Source organism: Trachinotus anak, unplaced genomic scaffold, assembly GCF_046630095.1.
Source record: "Trachinotus anak isolate AG129_WGS33_773 ecotype Australia unplaced genomic scaffold, CSIRO_AGI_Tana_v1 ptg000010l, whole genome shotgun sequence".
Taxonomy (NCBI): domain Eukaryota; kingdom Metazoa; phylum Chordata; class Actinopteri; order Carangiformes; family Carangidae; genus Trachinotus; species Trachinotus anak.
The window spans coordinates 15352833-15372078 of NW_027273861.1; the positions used below are offsets into that span (position 1 = coordinate 15352833).

At 41.7% G+C, this 19246-nt stretch overlaps 1 protein-coding gene across 1 annotated transcript in view; it reads left to right on the forward strand.

Moving 5' to 3' along the window:
* arhgef18b (rho/rac guanine nucleotide exchange factor (GEF) 18b) overlaps positions 1-6357 on the forward strand; it is a 42995-nt gene extending 36638 nt beyond the window's left edge. The window contains exons 29-31 of the mRNA XM_071487861.1: positions 130-481; positions 1014-1133; positions 1629-6357. Coding sequence (XP_071343962.1) covers positions 130-481; positions 1014-1133; positions 1629-1957 — 801 coding nt within the window. The 3' untranslated portion in view covers positions 1958-6357. The remainder of the gene's footprint in view (positions 1-129; positions 482-1013; positions 1134-1628) is intronic.
* Positions 6358-19246: the final 12889 nt, after the last annotated feature.

Here is a 19246-nt window from a genome sequence, read left to right on the forward strand (position 1 = left end):
TAGTTGGGCAGCTGTCCTTTGTGAGCTTGAATACTTGAATTTGAAGTCTTACATGATGATGTTTGTAACACTTGAAGAAGACTTCAGTGATGTCTCAGCAAATAATGTACAGTCACCTTCCTCCTCCAGGTGGCCCCTCTGTCTGGCAGTCTGAACGGGGAGCTCCTTAAGTCCTCTGTCCTCACCAGCTCCACCAGTGCCTCTGACCTGCCCCAGCCTCAGAAGCCCCTGGTGCGGGCCAGCTTGTCTGTAGCACCAGCTGACTATTCAGAGCGCCCTGAAGTGACGTTGCGGCGTGAGACGGGCTCATCCACCCTGCCGCTGAAGACAGAAGTGCCGCTTCATCTCTTCAGCACCACCAACCAGCAGCACAAACCAGTCGGCGTGCAGCAGCAGATCCCCACCAAGTTGGCAGCCTTCAGCAGCGGCAAAGGGAAAGGAAGCAAGAGTGCCAAAGCTTCGCATCGCACTGACAGCACAGGTAAGGAGTTAGACCTCAATTACTGGGTTTCATTAGTAGGTGGCAGGATGGTTGAGTGGTACTAAATGGTCACAGATTGAATCTGCATAACCCATTCAACTGTTCAGAGCTTGGTTATTTCTACCAGCCTGCAGCTCTCTGGGCAAACACTAAGCAATACTAATATGAAAAGTATAATAAAATATACCCTTTTAAAATGGTTTATGAATATTGCACTGAGGTTTCTCTTATTCTTGCAGAATGGTGTTGTGGTGTTTATCAGTGCAGTATTCTAGTTTTAAAATGTTTTTTTCTTCCTCACTTTCACTGATATCCCAGCCATCTGTGCCTGACATGAGCTTGACCTGATCACCATCATTTAAGTGGCTCATTAGGGTCACATTAGCTGTCTAAACTGGTGCCAGGCCAGGCTGCTCCAGTTTACTAATGCAATCTAATTTTACAATTAAATCAGCTTCTCTCTGTGTTTGTTTCTTGTTTTCTTTGCTTCCTTTTCCTTCCTCCGTTGGTCTCCTCCTCCTCTTCCTCTCAGCCTCAGTGGATATGAAGCAGATGCTGAAGTTGTCCGGCCGAGATGAAAATGCCCTGAAGGCGAAGCGCTCGATCAGCCCCCACCAGCAGCTCTCGCTGTCAGCCCTGCATCACCACACAGGTACCTCCTTATACACACATACTGTTCGTGAACACACACTCTCCCTCTGTCACTCCATTAGGACAAACCCAAACACAATCTCCTCCCGTCTGTCTTTGCCTACTGCATTATTAAAATTCTGTTCTCACAGACACAAACATGAGACACATACATTCTCCACCTGGGCAAACCCAACCGCACCCGATCACGTTCCTCTCTAAAGCTGCCTTCATGCCCAGCCTCACCCTGTGTAAACACCTATCAATTTCACATGCTTCACTGTGATTAATGGCAGGCTGTACTGCTGACACAGACATTTTAACACCTTAATCCGTTGCCCTTGCAATTACCACTGACAAAAACACACCGGCAGGATTTCATCTGATAGATTGCAGTTAGAAAGAGTAAGCCAAGCTGTATTAAACGGGTTCAAATGACTAATTTGCCGGTAGTTTTTATGCTATTTTTGGTGTAATCCCTTGTTCTGTAATGGCCTTTCTCTTATGTCTCTGACAGATCAACTCAGTCCTCCAGACAGCTCTGGACCAGACAGCCAAACCACCTCCTCCATCAGCACCTCTCTCCCTGCAAATATTCAGAAGCCCCCTATGCCTCCTGCGCAGTCCCATCCTCAGCCCTCCATGCAGCCTCCCACCATGCCTCCTCCCCACTCACAAAGCAGTGGATTTCTCCAGTTCCAGTCCCATGTGCAGCCGCAGGGCCTCAGTCCGAATGCCCAGGCCCAGGTCCAGGTAAACCACGGGCTCAGCCACAGCCACAGCATGCCGCAACCATACAAGATCCCCACAGAAGACCTCAACAAGGAGGACGTCATCTTTTTCTAAACCACTCTGTGCTGACCTCAGAACGAGCACTGATCACAAAAACAATAAAAGAAAACAATTATGGGATGGTTATAGATCCCCAATCAACAACGAGGTCCATTTCAAGGAGCCACTTACATGCGATAATGTGACATTGACTGTTTGATCGGTGTGGGAAGGTGTGTTGTTATTGACTATTGAGGTCAGGTAGTTTAAATATCTGTACAAAGTTGCAGCAGTCTGTTGCAGAGAGCCTTTGTCAGAGCTACAGTGGCTCATAGAAAAAAATCACAACATTTTATTAAGAAAAAGAGGACTTTTATTTTAAAATGGTTCTTTTTTTTATTTAATTTGTTTTTTTCTAAACAAGTGTGAAAAGCCTTTGGAAAACAAAGGCTTCACACCTAACAAATATGAAGAAGTTTAAATGAAGTTACAACAATCCAAAGACATTAGCTGCAAAAGTAATTTGACTGAAAGGAACAATGTGACAGAAAAACATTGGGTTGGGTGAATTTCAGGAGACTGTGGTCAGGCTGGTGAAGCATGTGCAAAGTGAAAGGTGCAGCGATGGAGCCCCAGCCTTAACCTTCTGCTTCTACTGGACCTGGAACCATAAGAAATGATTCAACAGGAACTCAGAAGAACTCTTAATACACAGACACTCTCTTCTTGATGTTTCATTTGCACAGTGTAAATACTCCATTCCAGACTTATGAATGAACTTATGTGGGCAAAATGTGTGTTGTTTGGTTGTAAAGTAATGAAGGTTCATTTAATTCAGTTTTTATTGTTCTGCTTAATCATGCTTATTGTAGATGGCTGGCACTGTGGATTACATCTGTGGTGTTGCCAGTGGTTGTGAAACCTGACTTGGATTTGGTCAGCAGTTTGTTTTTTTTTTTCAACACAGTTGTGTAATATTGCTTCATTTCATTTCAATTAAGGGAGAATTTGGCTTTTGGCAAGTTGTACTGTTTTTCCAGCCCATGCAGAGTGAGACCAACTCTGGGATGCCTTTCTTATGTCTCTGTACAGTTTGAAGTGTAGCCTACTCTAGGTCTGCTCCTGCATTTTATAGCAGTCACTCTCCTTAAAAACACTGAGGGTTAATCATTAAATATTTGTATTTAACCCATTAACAATAGACAAAACAGCATTTTCACAAGTGGCATTTTTATTTCTGCAACTATGGCTGTGAGTCAGCTGTTTGATAAAAGGTCACTTTTTTAATACAGAAATTTGCAGCACAGATTTATGTAAATTTGAGTATGTAATTTATTTAAATTAGCTTTCAACCTTCAAAGTTTAAAGGAGAATGTTGCAGACTTGTAGCTGAGCTGCTATCTATTAGACAAGCAGGAAATGCGAGTTAAATTTGGCACCATTCAGTTTACCTTCGAGACACCCGAAAGGCCTCAATGAGTTTGTCACACTCTAGGGGACAATTCCTAAAAACTGTCCCTTTAAGTTAACCATCTTGAAACATCTGTTTGTTGGCTTTTTACTGGAGCTTTAGTGTACTGTACAATTCAGGACATTTCATGCTGTATGTTCATTTCAGGGTAACATTTACTTTTAACTGCTTCATATTTCTGGATAGTTGCAAAGGAAAGAGAAAATGTGGGCTTAAAAGAGAACATGAGTAATAGTCACAACAACAGAGTTGATATGTGCTGAAAATATTAAAATCCATCATCATATTAATAGAAAATAGAACTTCATGATTTGTATTAGTTGCTCCAGTTGAATAAAGGCCTTGTGTGATTTCCAAAGGTAAACAGCTAAGATTATACAGATGTCAGACAATCACAACAAGGCCTAAATGTGCATAATGGAGCACAGTGTTGATGCTGATGTCTCTCAGTGTAGTTATTCTAAAGTGGCTTCTGTTTACATGCACTGAGTCTTCTAGAGACTCGGAGGACAAACACAAAAGCTAGGTGTGTACAGAAAACTGCAGCATTTTAAAGTTTATCGATTCCCCTGTTGAATCTACTTCGGTCCTAATTTTTCACCCAAGTCAGGAAATGAAAAGTTAATGTGATTGACAAGTCATTTTTTTGAGAGTTTGTGTCTCTGGAGCTCATTTTGCTGATTTGACAGTTTGTAAAATTGCAAAGCCACTATATCTTTGAGTTAAATATGAAGATGTCTGTTTTAATTGAGGACCACAGGCCTCATTGACAGTGTGTTTTATTGATTGCTGATGACATTTCATTAGCTGGGTTGTAAATCTCTGTGCCTGACAGAAAAGCGGTACTGTGACTGGTGCAGCGGTCCTACAGCAAAAAGGACTATCAGCTGCTGTCTGAGATTTCAGTCTTAATCTTTCTTCACAGATGAAATACAGGGATGTCCATCCCATCACTTATGTCTGATGTACATGAGATTCTTTTAAATCCTGATGTAGTTGACACATTAATGTGTTCTGTGTCTCTGGAGAGGAAAATATCAGAAGAGGTTTTTGTCTTTGTCCAAATAAGCTTGTCTCTGAAGGTGTGATCACTACCTGGAGTTTGAGCTAGTTGATGTATATTATGTATATTGTTGTACATACTGCACCTGATCTCTTCTGCACCGGCTGCCCCCCTCCTACACATTCTTGTATTAGAAACAGGTATTTGACATGAATCAAGATGCAAAAGTCAGCCAAAAGTCTGTTTGTGCATATTTGTATATACACTTAAGATACACACATGGGTGTGTATGTACAGTATGGTACACCTTTCTCGGATAAACTCGTGGCAGTTTATGAAACCATAATCAGTCATTGCTGTTGTATAAATCAACTAAAATGGAAGGTGTGTATATTTAATATCCTGATCTGCGTTGATGTTGTAGCTTTGAAGTCGAGGTGCACTGTCTGTCGTCTTTGTCCTGAGACTCATGAGTGATGTTTCACCAAGATTATGTAGCAGTCAAAAAAACTAAACCATCTGCTCGTTTCAGTCGTTAAACCAAAGAGACATTCGGCTGACTGGGCTCCTTTCTGTGCTCGTGTATGAAGGATAAATGACACTGTGCTGGTTGTGTGGTCGTCCACAAAGTGTTATTACTTGTAAAAACATCCTCCAGGGAGTGTCCATAACAAGTGTGTTTCCAGCAGATTGTAGTCCAGTTTATATCCTGCTTCAGGTCTAATTTTTGGTTATCCTGTTTGTTTTGCAGCCTAACATTCAAATTACAAACGTCTCAAACTACACAAACAGTAAATCAAATAGGTACACCAGTATACAGGCACATCCTAACTATAGTGTAAGAATTTTTTTTCCATGATCAGTATATGAGCTCACCTAACACTGTTGAATAAATATTGTATTTATGTACACCAGCATTGATCGGCATAAAGAACAATGGGCTTTTAATGTGCATGTGAACATACATGGTGGTTTTCAGTGGGTGGAACTCAATAAAAAAAAGAAACTTTCCAGATTTTGACAAAACATTCCCAAATAAAGGTCCACGTACTAGCCTTTTCCCCAGAGCTTTCAACCATCTCACAGGCTCTTCAGTCAGTGCTTAAAAATCCCAACATGAGCAAGTAGTTTTACAAGGGCTACTGATAATATTGTGATGATTCTCGCTCACATGTCATGACACACTGAACAAACTCTAAGATTAAGACTATTTGATACGGTTGAAAGCTCTAGATAAAGCCAGTAAGTCAACTTTGAGTTGGGATTGTTGAAGTTCAAAAGATTTTTTTAACTAGACTTTCATTTCCATGTTTTTCCTTATTCCTGTATTTCCCAGTGTCTCCTTTTGATTCTGAGCGAGAAATGTTAAACAACAGGAAACTGGTGTAAGAGCACTTTAGTTCTGCTCCAGGTACGAGACTTTTATCTGTGGATTATAATGGACCTGTGGATGCTGCCTGTTGGTGCCGCTGTTTGGGTCAGCTCAAGTCTTAAATGTTGTTTTGCTGTACTGAACTCCTTAACCTTTTTCCTCTGTTTTAAAACTTGGAAGCCAGTCAGTCACATCACTGTGTGTGTGTCTGTGTGTATACGTGCGTGTGTTTGTGTGTGTGCACTCGCCACCAAAAAACACCGCAGAAACATTCCCAACCAAGTAGTTTTCAATCGTGTTTTTTATGCACACACACATACACACATTCATACACACTTATTGGACCTGTACTGTGTAAATAATCATGAACATATTTTATTTCCTCTGCCAATTTTACACTAGTCACTTTGGATAGTAGCATACTTGAAGGGGAAAATGAATATTTATAATGCTTATTATTATTGTCTGTGAACTTTTATTTACCAAGAGCGGTCTAATGAAATTTGTAGCACACGGCAAAACTGATTTTTGTATTGTTTTATTTTATTCACTGCGAGACGTTAGAATGACCTGTGGACACAACCTTGCTGCCTTAGAGAGAGTTTAGTAATAAAAAAATCTTGAAATGATTTTTCTCTTTGTTTTCATTTGAGTTTTCAAAAAACAGTCGACAAAAGCGAATTGTTCAGTCTGCTGCATATTTGGATCATTGCTGTTTAGCCAAAAGTCAAGCATGCAATGGATGATTCCCATTTGTGTGAATTCGTATTTACAGGGATTAGTTCTCGGTTTTTTCCCCTCAGCAACTACCACATGAACATGTAACATATAATTCTGTCTCATTATTTAGATTTCTACTCACTGCTCATCAAAATAATCCTGACCACCCAATTAGTTAGCACCATTGCCAATCCTCCTCAGTGTCTAGGAGGTGGTCTAAGTGTTAATGACCCTGTTTAGACGACCTAATAACAGTCTATTCCAAGACAAAGCTCTATTTTCAGGTGCTGTGGTTGTGGCTGTTCAATCCCTCTGTAGACCTCGCTAACAGCAGAACTGCCAGTTCCTGCATTATTGTCATTCTGGCTGGGAAGACGCTACAGTAGTGGCCAGTTTTTATTGTCTGCTGTCATTAGTGGCTTTCCTCTGTCTCCTCTCAACAATTATTTTTCCAGGCTGCTTCCCCTGTGGAGGGAAGCTGCGTTTGTCTCAGTCTTTGTTTTTGTCTCGTTCCTTCCACTGCTCTGCCCATTGCATGTCTCCCTGCCTCTTCCCCTCTCATCTAATGCCTCCAATCCATCTCAACTCAACCGCCTCACAGCTCGGAGGCGTTTTATGTGATGCAGTTTGCAGGAAGTCAGGAATCTTGGCTGTTGTTATTCTGTGTCAGAGGCTCTTCTCACCACAGAGTTAAACAAATAGATGGTCCAGAGAGACGGACGTGCAGACGAACCTCCCTGCAGGCTCATAAAACACTGAGGAAAATCTTAGTTTGATAGACTCCATCTCAGCAGTTTTTTGTTTTTGTTCTTCCACTCAGATCTAACAGCTTCCTTGTGCTTTGGCACCATGCAGGTTGGAATGAGCCATTAGACTGTGAAAAGAGTCTAGTCTTGGCTACTGAGCAACACCAGAATTCAAATTCATGTTTACCAAACTCAGGATAGAGCAATGTCTCCTTGCATGTTTCTAATTGGTTGAGATGATTTCAACCAAACAATGTTTTTTGTTGTCTTGTTTGAATAGTTTTAAGAACGCAGAAGAGGTAAAGTGAACCAGTAATTCAAAAGAGACAAGAGTCTACAGCCATGCTAGAGTGTCTGCTTAGGGGATAAGTCTGGTAATATTTTTTATTTTCTTTTCATCAACAAGCCCCTTGAAAAGATTAAAACCACTAATGAATTGATCCTACAAACAAGTATTCTCATGGACTTCAGTTGTTCAAAAACTATTAAAAACACATCAGTGAGCCAATCCCACATTCTCATGTGTATGACTGAATGTGTACAGCTGAATATGATACCTAAAAGTGCACTTCACAAGTAACATTTGCTTGAAAGTACAGTGCCAAGTTGTTTAAGGAAATTATTGAGCCTTTAAAAAAACTTTTTATTTATTTTATACCCATTTTTGATGATAATATCAGTATGCTACTGTCCAGATGTTATATAAATCCATCCAGTAGTTATTGAGACAGTTCCCTTTCAAGCTACAAATTGTGACAGTCAGGGGAAAACCAAACTCAGTCAGATACATTGTCTGGATACCATGAATGTCTGTTTCAGGATTTCATGATTATCCATCAAGTATTTGTTGAGGTATTTCAGTCTGGACCAAAGTGGTGGACCAACCAACAGACTGGACCTTTGCTTGTAACCTTGAGCAGCAGTGTTTCTAAACTAGTCTACAGCCTCTGTAACCTCCAGCTTGCTGTTTTTACAAGTGATGTTCTGAAGGAATGTGCTTGCCGGCTGCTTATCTGAGTCTTGTTTCATTGCTCCTGGCTGACACAAAGATCCTCTTGTTGAAAAGACACAAAGCGGACTCTATCTGCCCTCTTTGCTAACACCCAAGGTGATTACAGAGAGATAACCGGCAGTAAAACATGTCTCTCAGCCAAGGCTGCTTCAGACTCAGCTTACATATCCTCCTTGGCAGGCTGTGTCATATTCTAGAAAAGAGAAGTCTGTCCAAGATAAGGCATTTACATTTTTTTTCCGGCTGTAGCTGTTATCACTGTTAGATAAAGACCAGTGAAGGTTGGTGGCCTTGAGGAACTTTGTGTGTTTACACCAGAGTATGTCTCCTTGGACACTAGATATTTCTCACGGGTTGTAAAGTCTGATATATAAACTTGGAGCGATTCCATGCAGTCTGGCTCATAGTTTTGCTTTGGATGAATGAGAATCATTGTCGTCCCCCCCCCCACCTGCTCAACTGATCTTCTATCTTGCACCAACAAAGGTAGTCCCTGTGAGGGGGGCCACAGTGAAAAGGCCTCCACAGAGAAAGGTTATGTCAGGTAGGAATCAGATCAGGTGGAGGGCTTTTGTTCTGCCACAAGAGACGCCTCAGGTGAATTGAAAGGGGGAGATGGATTATAAAGGAAGTGTGCTCAGTGCTGACTCGCCCTTTGTGCTGACAGCATTTGCATTTCGCAGTCAGCTGTAGCCTGGTGACTGACTGGTCAGTCCAGTTTTATTCCCATGTGTCCGTGTGCTGATTATATTGCATCAGGAAGTAATGAATGCTACCATTGTGACAGATGAGCCTGTACCAGAAAAGAGTAAATACATTAGATCCTCATTAAGTTTCATCCCTCCATTATAAAACAATATTTAGTCTTAGGTTGAAGGAATAGTTTGACATTTTGGGAAATACACTTATTTGTTTTCAATACCCATGTCTGTCTCTTCAAGTTGAAGCTACAGCCAGAAGCCAGTAAGCTTAGCTTAGCATAAAGACTGAAAGCAGGGGGACACAGCTCTGAACCACCAAAGCCTTTTTTATCTTCCCAGCTGGCATCAGTATCAATATAGCGTCTGAAAGATGTTGGACTCTAACGACTCTGGACAGACATTAAATTTTGGTCGGAAATGAAGGTCAGGTTAATATGAAAACCCGACGGTGGCTAATTGACATTGTGCTCACGGAAAGAATGTCGGTGTTTTATACGTCTAGATGGCATGAGACATTTGGTAGACGCTGGATTTTGGTTACTTAACAACACAACTTAAAACCAACAAAATCAACATCAGCTGTCGTCAGTATTCTGTTGGCAGTAGATGATGTCCTGACATTGAATTTCCGTACCCAATGTCACACCCTACATTCAACCAATCATCAACATCTAATGACGTTGACTGCGGGGTTGTTTGTGCCCAGCTGTAGCTTCATATTCATCGTACAGACATGAGAGTGGTAGCACTCTTCGCAGTCTTAGCAAGACAATGTGTAAGTGTACTTTCCAAAATGTTGAATTATTCCTTTATAGAAATGTTTGAAAAATACAGAATTTGCTGCTACTGAACACAGAAAATACAATTTATATAATTACCAGTATCAGATAAATTCTAGCTTTAGTAATAATAATAATAATAATAGTAGACTTTAATTATATATAATTTTATAAAAACAAGTTTACAAAATGATTCACACATATAAATAAATTAATTAATTAATTAATAACAAATAAATGAATAAATAGATAACAAATAAATAAATAACACTTAAAAAATAGTAAAACCCTTAAAACATCATCCATCTGTGCTTCAGGTTGCAGTATTGTTCAGGGCTGGTGCAGTGTGGGAGGTCTCTGTGTGTGTGTGTGCTTTGTACTTCTTTGAAAATGCCACAAACGCACTCTCACACATTTCTGGTACCTAAAGTCAAATGCTAGTGGTGCCAAGACAAATAGCTTCCTGGCAGCGAGCATGGAAAACCCTCCTCCAAACCCAATGTGAAGAAGTTTCTCCCTGGAAAGGCCCAATAGGAGCTTTGTGTAAAACTTTCTTTGCCATCAACAAAGATGTTTCTGAAAGTGTGTGCCAAACATATAAGGGGGAATATGTGTACAGCTTTCAAGAAAATGGGAATTGGAAAATACATGTAGCTCTATAGTAAAATGGGACAAAAAGCCTGCAGGAAGCTCTTAAATCCAGATAGTGATGTGAAATGAATCTAAGGCGAGTAAAAGGGAGCTGTAGGCTCTCATTGTCAGGTAAAGCAGATGCACTTTTGTTGATGGTACATTTAAACCTCTATGTGTTCTCTCGAGGAGCTCTCTGTGAGCATTTGTTGTCCCTGTCGAAGAATATATCCCGAGGTGGTGCACTTCAGTCCATTATAACCCTTTCAACATCATCAAAAGCAAAGCAAAGTTGCTTTGCTTTTTTTTTCTCTAAATAAGATGGTGTTGTGTTCTATGTCTATGCGCTTTGATTATTTTCCTTGAGTGCCTCTGCATCTTCAAAACCACCACAACATTCAACGTCTTTTTTTTTAACGTAACATTAGCACATGAAGGAGAGAGGGGAGAATTTAAAAAGGCTGCTAAACCAGAAAGATCCAAACTCAGCTCTAAATGGACGAACTGAGGTGAGGATAACCGCATACAGCTTCCTCAGCACTTCCTTCTTTCATCTTGGAAGAGCGGAGTGCAGCAGAGCTCATCACAAGTGTAGAGCTGCTCTACAGGGGAGATCTAAACACAGCCTCTGATTTAGGAGCTGGAACGGAGCAGTCGCCAGCCTCCCACCAGAGCTGGCAGGCTGGGTTGGATGGCTGTCTGGCCGCTGTTGATGGTGGGAGGAGGGAGGAGTGGGGGAGTGGAGACAGGAAGACGCTGCCAAAAGACCAAAAGGCCACTAACTGCTGCAACACCAAACACCAGAATGAGACAAAGCGTGGTGGGTTTGTGTGCCAGTGTGGAGAAAGAAAGAAAATCTGCTTATCTAATTACTCAGGGGTGCTGCAATTTTAACCGACATGTCTACCTCCTTCACTAAAGTCAAAAACAGAAACCCAAAACAAATATAAAAAAGAAAAACAGGACAGAAGGCTTCAGAAGCATAAAATTAGTCCTGCAGCATCACCACTGTACATAACTCTCCTGCCAGAGGAGCCAAAAAAACAAGTCTATAATCTAAAACACTGTTTGCCATGTGTCACTTTGTAGCCATTACCCTGTGCATATAACCCTGTCCCACAAATTATGTTGATTTACTACTAATTTGTTTTGCCAAATATGCTGTGTAAGAAACAAAACTGCTATTGGACTCGGTCACAACAACAATGTTTTTTTTTTCTTATGAGCAGTTCATGCACCACACACAGGCCGTAGGGGTGGTGGTCAGGGTGGGGGGTCGGTGGTTAGGTTTAAGCAACAAAAGCACTTTGGTTGAGGTTAGGAGGAGATTGTGGTTTGAATTAAATATTAATAAAGTAAACACATCATGTCTCATGCCTCAGCTCAGGGGTGGCTTTTTCAATATTTAATCAAGACCACCATCTTTACCCAACCTTAACCAAGTGCTCAGGGTCCCTCAACATGACCATGAAAACATTAATTTTGCTTTAAACCAAATGACATAAGTCATCGCTGAAGTTTGCAGATGCGTTCTGTATGGACATTTTGTGACTTATCAAAACATGTCTTCGTTATATTGATTAAAAAACCTAATTTATGCAACATCATGTTTCCCTCAAAACATATTTGCTGTACAAACTCAGGCCTTTTACTTCAGTAACAGTAGAAATACTGCAATACAATAGTTCTTTACGAGTAAAACAAATGGGAAAAAAAGGCCATTATATTACTATATATTATTCATGTCTAAGAAGCATGTACTCTTGCAGGTGGCTACAGTGGAGCTAATTTCCACTACTTTTTATATGTTGGGTAGTTTATTCTATAACAATGCATCAAATTTTGATTAAAAACTGAAATTGAAACTGAAATTGTGAAAAAAAAAAAAAAAAGTACAACAACTCTGGAGGGACATGTTATGTGTGGAGTAGGGGGCTAAACACACTCACACGCACGGTGCCTCTGATTCACCTTTTGACTCCATTCACTGTTAAAAGCCTTCAGTCATCTACTAGGGTTCTCATCACCTCTGAGGAAGACACTTAACTTATGCAACAGAGGAGAAACTATTTGCCAACCCAGTGAAATCTCTCCTGGGCGTGCACGCACATGCACAGCATACTGTAAATACACCCACCCAAACACACACACACACACCCAGACATGCACACACGTACACACACACCGTTTTTCTTTTCCTTTTTTTCCTCCCCGTGGGTCTTATTTCATACCATTAACATGTCGAGGATTCTTGGCAGCGCGTTAAAGTGCATTAAGAGGGATAATATGATAATGCGACACAAGCTCCAATGAAAGCTCTGTCATCTACTGTAACCTGCACAAGAACCTGTTCCACCACAAACAAAGGAAGGCTACACTGTTGTTCAAACACAGCAGATCTCTTCCTGATTCGTTTTCTTCCCCTCCTCTATCTTTTTTTTTTCCTACATATATATCTGTTACCCCTCCTCTCTCTCCGTCAGTTTGTCTTTTCATTACCCTTCCCTCGGCTCTCTGGGAAACAGCGTCTGCCGGCCAATCAGCACAGCGGTGGGGCCTTCGCCTCCTTTGAAAACAACAACAAACTGCACTTCAGTTCAGTTACAGTCTGGAACAATGCACGCTTCAAACAATCAGCTTTTCACTGCAGCCTTATCATAAATCATTCAGTGTTTTGCTCTTGCTTGCAAGTATGTGCAGTGACCCACCTCTGCTGAGCCTTTCCTCTTGACTGCGGGATCTCATTGTCTGTGTGTATCAAAAGCAGAGAGAGGCTCTTGGGGGAATTTGAGGAATCTGAGATGAGATGCTGGTCACGGTGCAGCCACATGGCAGCGTCTCCCTACGTTCAATCAGGGTTACATTCGCTTGTCTGTCTCTATATGTGTGCGTGCATGCATGAGAGTGTGTGTGTGTGTGTGTGTGTTAATACAGCATGCGTCTGCTTCATTAGTTTTGTATAAGCCCCTGTGCTCTGGTCTGAATGAGGAGGGAGGACGACACACGTCAGTCCCCAGACAGAGACAGATGCTGCTGACACGTCCGAGTATCTCTCCATTGTACTATTCATCCTCAGTGTCACATCTCATCTGAAGTGGTCAGCCAGACATGGAGCAACAGCAGGGGTTGCCTCAAACACACACAGACACACACACACACACAGACACACACACACACACACACACACACACACAAACACACACACACACACACACACTCACACTCTTTCATAATTCTGTTTGGTGTGTCTTTTTGTAAGTGTGTGTATGTGCCAGAGGGTGGGTTTACAGCTGCCATACTCCTGCTCAGAGGCCTTCTCATCAGGCTGACGATGCTTTTGAAGTGTTTTTTTTCTCTCCAACTGCTTTCGATCGGAGAAGGGGGGGGGTTTGTAACACTGTGTGTGTGTGTGTGTGTGTGTGTGTGTGTGTGTGTGTGTGTGTGTGTGTGTGTGTGTAAATGTGTCACCTCAGGCAATATATGAAACCCCTTCTATGCCACCCCAACCTATAACAACCCCCCGTACTTGAGCCTCACTCGTACCCAACTGGGAATTAATCTCTGTTTTATTAATGAGAGTCAGAGGAAGTGGCAATTATATGGAAAAAAAAAATCTCAGTTCCTACAAAAGAACAAAGGGCTTTGCTGAGTCTCTGTGACACAGAGGAAGAGAAATGTATCCTCTTTTACCACATGAATCCAAGTATGCCCGGCTCGTCTGGAATGTCCGCTGGCTCGTCTCTGCCCTGCCCACAGTCGCTGCTCATCGGCTATGGTCAGTGGACGGAGCCTTTGTGTGCTTTTCCTGTGAATGAAACTGCCCCTGTGTTGACTTTGTGACGTGATGGGAGATCACAAAGGATCTTCTACCAATGTGCATTTTTCAGATGGTCCTCCCACCTCTGTTTGTAAGGGGGAAGAAAACATGGGAGGGGAGAAGCATCCTAAAAATGCCATTTGTCTGAGAGGCATGCAACTACATCATCCATCATGGGTGGGGTAGGAAGAAGTACTCGGATGCTTTGTTTCAGGAAAGCAGCAGTGCAGGAGTAAAAGTGATCTTTCTGCTCCATGTGACTGATGCTGTACATCATTATATATGACATGCATTTATTAATGCTTCATGTGTAAGTAGCATTTTACTGTCATAGTTGGTTAAGGTGGAGCTGCTTTATCTACCTTATAGTTAGTGAGTTCAGGGTTCAGGCCCCACCACACAGGCCACAAATCCAGGGTGGCTGTGAGAAGATTAATGGGTCAGGAAATAAAGATGTACAATTATTACATAAATTTGTTTTTCTCCAGTCTTTCATTGTTTGTGAAATATGGGATAATTTTACATCCTTGTGCTGTGAGCAATTATTTAAATTAAACCATCTGAGAAGAGCTCACTCTCAAACAGGCCATAACGTCTGGGATTTTAATCTGAAAAGTGAGTATTGCTGTCGAATAAAACAAAATCCGCTCAGAAATTACCCAGACGAACTGTGAGTTTGTTTTATCAGCAGGAAGAAAAAACAAGCTTTCCCGTTCTCATTAAGGGCAACTTGGAATTTGAATCTGCAGGCAAATAGCAGTAAAATGGGTGAATGTGCGTTTGCATGTTTGAGCTTGAGTGTCAGCGCGAGGCAGCAAACACACAGAACTGGGCTCATCAAAGGCCTGAACAATCAGCTCTCTGACTGTCAGATCCACTGTGTGGCTGCCAGGACCAGAGTGCTCCTCTCCTCTCCTTTCCTCTGCTCTCCCCTCCTCTCCTCTCCTCTCTCCTTTCTTCCCCCTGTAATTTACTGGGTAATTATTCCATTGTGTAAACAGCCATTACTGTGGCCGAATGCTGGCAAGTCTGAAGGCGCTCTCCTGTCACAATGCTCACATTTCTCCCTCTCTCTCTCTCTTTCTCTCTCTTTGTCAATGCCACAGGTCTTCACTGCACAGACGCTCAAAAATAGAAGCCGTGAAATTAATCTGGTGGAGAGAGAGAGAGAGAGAGAGAGAGAGAGAGAGAGAGAGAGAGAGAGAGAGAGAGAGAGACCCAGCGTTGTTGGAACAAGTCTGCAGAAACAGGTTGCCTCTGTAATCCACATTGATTGCAATTTCACACGTCTGTGTCAAGTTACAATGGCAACACATAATTTTTATAATAAGGCCTCTTGTAATAATGGAGCTTAGCTCTGAGAGGGATCTTTCATACGAAGAGATCATCTCAGCCATGCATCATCTGTTATTTTAAGGCAGACATGCCAAAGCAATATCAATACCACTTCTTAAATTTAAGGCCACTGTATCCAGCTGTACCATCAGCAGTAACAAATAAATAAATCATTTCCAGCTGCAGGTGACAAGGCTTTGCAGGGGCAGACAGCATCAAGTGGACTATGCACGTGGCCTCTGCATTCATGCAGAGTTTATCTGGGAAACTCATGGCAGGAATACTGTACAGGGCATACAGTGGATTCTACAATAGATGTTGCACTCAGTTTATTAGGAACGCCTCTACAATGCAATCTAATACAACGGCTCTGCCATGACTTCTTACCTTGTGAAATTCATAATGGGCATTTTTTGGTGAAACATGTGAGCTAATTTATCAAATAAATATAATAATTGTATTCTTATAAGAGGTCATAGTTAAAGGTGGTGTTGTACTAGAGTACAGTATATTGAGAGATCAAATTTTTTATCCTTCCTATTTACATCCATGATTGGGGAAGAAAATAGGAAACACTCCATATAATATGGTTCAATCACCAACTATGACCTCAATTGTAAAACATATAAATGAATTACCACGTCTATGGTTTTCATAGAAGACTGATGCTAGTTGCAGTCATATGACAGCGTGCGTTAAAACAAAAAGATTTTGTGTGCGAAAGTGAAATCAAAAGACTAACAGACAAAATGTAGAGACTCATAGTTTGTTGTTAAGATACCTGCAGTTTATATTCTTAACATGTTAAAAATGAGCTTTGTAAAGGATTTCTGAGGAGTTCTTTTGGTCTAAAACAGAGTGTATCAGAAAGAACTATTAATTTTGTACAGTTTATCTGAATAAACCCTTTAATTTTTCATATTCATGCAGAAGTTAAGAAGTATGACCAGCAGGTCAAAATACAACAGCGCAGAACAGTATCTGACAGTGGCACTCTACTGTGAGTGCAGATTTAACACAGCAGTTTAAGATCTCTCGATCCTCTTGGTGTTGCTGACCTGTCAAGCTCCTGAGTCCCTGTCACACACACACACACACACGCACACAGACACACGTCTCCTGCTCAGACAGCATGGGCAAGACAGACCCCTGTGTTCGCACCAGCGGTTAGACTGTCTGATTGGCTGTCTGACTGTCTGTCTCACACTCTGTTTACTCCTCATTTGCTTACCCAGTCAGCTCTGAAACCTCAGCTCTGAAACCTCAGAGCTGATGCCAGCAGAGATGCCTGTAGCCAAAGAGACGAGGGAAGAAAGAGGGGGAGACACAAAGATGCAGAGACACATTTTAACTCTACCACCAGCATAGACAAGAGAGAAGAGGGATAACATTGTTCACTAACTATTTATTCTTGAAGACTTGGACATGCTTGTGGAGTCTTTCTTAGTATTTGTGCCAATATAGTACAATGATACTTAATTTGAAAGTGAGACAGCGAGAAAGACAATGTAGGAGACAACACTGATGTTTGCTTACAGAGATTTACAACCAGGGAGACTAATAGAAGAGTAGGAAGGCGTGAAGTCTCCTCTCAGACTGTTTTTAAGAGGTTGCTCCTGATGGTATTTCAACTCTAAGACACACACACACACACACACACACACACACACACACACACACACACACACACACACATTTGTATTGTACACACACTCCTTATCTGTCTGCCACAGATATCTACACAACATAAGTTTTATAGTTCATCTTCATATGTGGTTTTTGCACTTCAAATACCTATAAAATAAAACAATGATGTAGGATTAATACAATTTTATGTTTGTTGCTACAGTAAACAAGCATTATATGATGTTGCCAGATTCAGTTGACCTTCTGTTTATATAGTGTTTTAAATTCAGAGATTATCGCACGTTCTTGCAGATCTGTCAGATCAGATCTGATTTGGCCAGAAGGCAAATATTGATCCACCCATCCAATTTGGGGTTTCCTGAGCCAGCCTGCAGGGCCATCCTCCAGGCCCCCTGGGGAAGGTGAGAGGAGGTCGATTCTGGCCTCAACAAGGCGTCTTTGTCCTCGTCCGGAGCAGGCGGAGGCTCCAGCTGGGGGTCTCAGGCCAGCAGACACACGCCAATATTTGGGTGGAGAGGCAGAGTGCAACGTCCCTGTCCGTTCCACCTCGCTGCCTCCTTTCTTATGGGTTAACAAGAAACCACAACTGCTCCTCCCCCACCTCACACACACACACACACAGACACACAACCAAAGACACACATGCACATTAAGCATAAATTCATATTCACACAAACACACACACGCACACACACACAAGCACAGAAGCCCCACATATCCTTCAGGATCCAGATTGTAATGGCAGTTTGTCCTCTTTCTCTCCCTTTATTCTCCTCCCTCCCTCAATTTCTTTTTGTTTTGGCAGCTTCTGAAGTTCTTTTGTCTTCAGCCGACTTTCAAATGTCTATTTATTCACCGTGGTTTAATTGTGTTGTCGGCGAGATGTGTTTGAAATTGCTCGGTTTGCACATTTTGCATTACAATAGGAGCCATTGACCAGCCTGCTCATCCCGCTGTCCAGTGCCAGGTCTCCTTTTCAGAGAGGGCTGTTTCATCTTTTTATGCACGTCTGCATTGTATTAAAAAAAATCCATAAATTAACCTTTGATGAGTCCCTGTACCCATACTGGCACAAACATGTCCACATGCTTGACTGGACATAGCCTTTTTCAGGCATGATGTCATGGCTGCAGAGGGGCATTTTTTGGAGCCGTCTCTTGTTTATGTCCAATTAACAGCGTGCTTTGAAGTGTTTTCAGTTGCTTTGAAAAGATTTAACAATGCTGCTGCATTATGCCATTGAAGTGTTTGTTTTAGGCGATCCCCTAAAGGTTTTATGAAATTTGTTACACAAATTCTGTAATTTGCAGTGAAATTAGATGGTGTATATGGGGTGAACTTTCTGTTAATTAAACTTGGAGACATTTAGAACATTGCAACCCTTTCTTGAAATATTTAGGACATGATGTTACAGCCATCAAAATATCTGAGGAAATGTTAATTTGATATTCAAATCACTTCAAGTACAACTTGCAAAACATTCAGTAGGCTGTTTCCCTCGCGACTCGACAGCCTTCCGTTTCCCTCACTCCCTCGTTTTCACTGACACACACACACGTTTTACTACACTACCATGGATAGGAACACTGTGGAGTTCATTCTGCACAATTTAACTCAAGGTCCACTTACAGGGCTTTTCATGAGCGTTAAATGAAGTCACCAAATTTTGGATAGTTCACTCACTGATAGGAAACATGATCTTGGGCAGGAGGCTGGTCAGTTTTCCCCAATCTGATGATCTGCTGTTGTCAATTTCCTGTTTCCAAGGTCAAGAACAAATTTCAAAGAACAGTTGGTGTTTGAATCATCTGTTGCCATGAGGGACGGATGCTCTGACTACCAAGACTGCAGTTGGCTTTGAAATAGATAGAGCCACAATTTGAAAGTTAAAGTACACCACAAGCTAATGAAATGAAAAGAAACATTCAGGAAGTGATGTCTGATTTCAAAGTGGGGGTGGATTACAGCAATAACGGCTCAAGGGCTTAGCCGTCACAAACATCTTCAAACGTGGAGCCTGCAGGCACCACTTTCGGAGCCACCTCCCTGAATCCGAGTGTGGGTACATTCCTCTGGTTCTCCTCCCTGAAAACATGTGCCAACCAGACATCCTCACACCCAACGCCCAGTC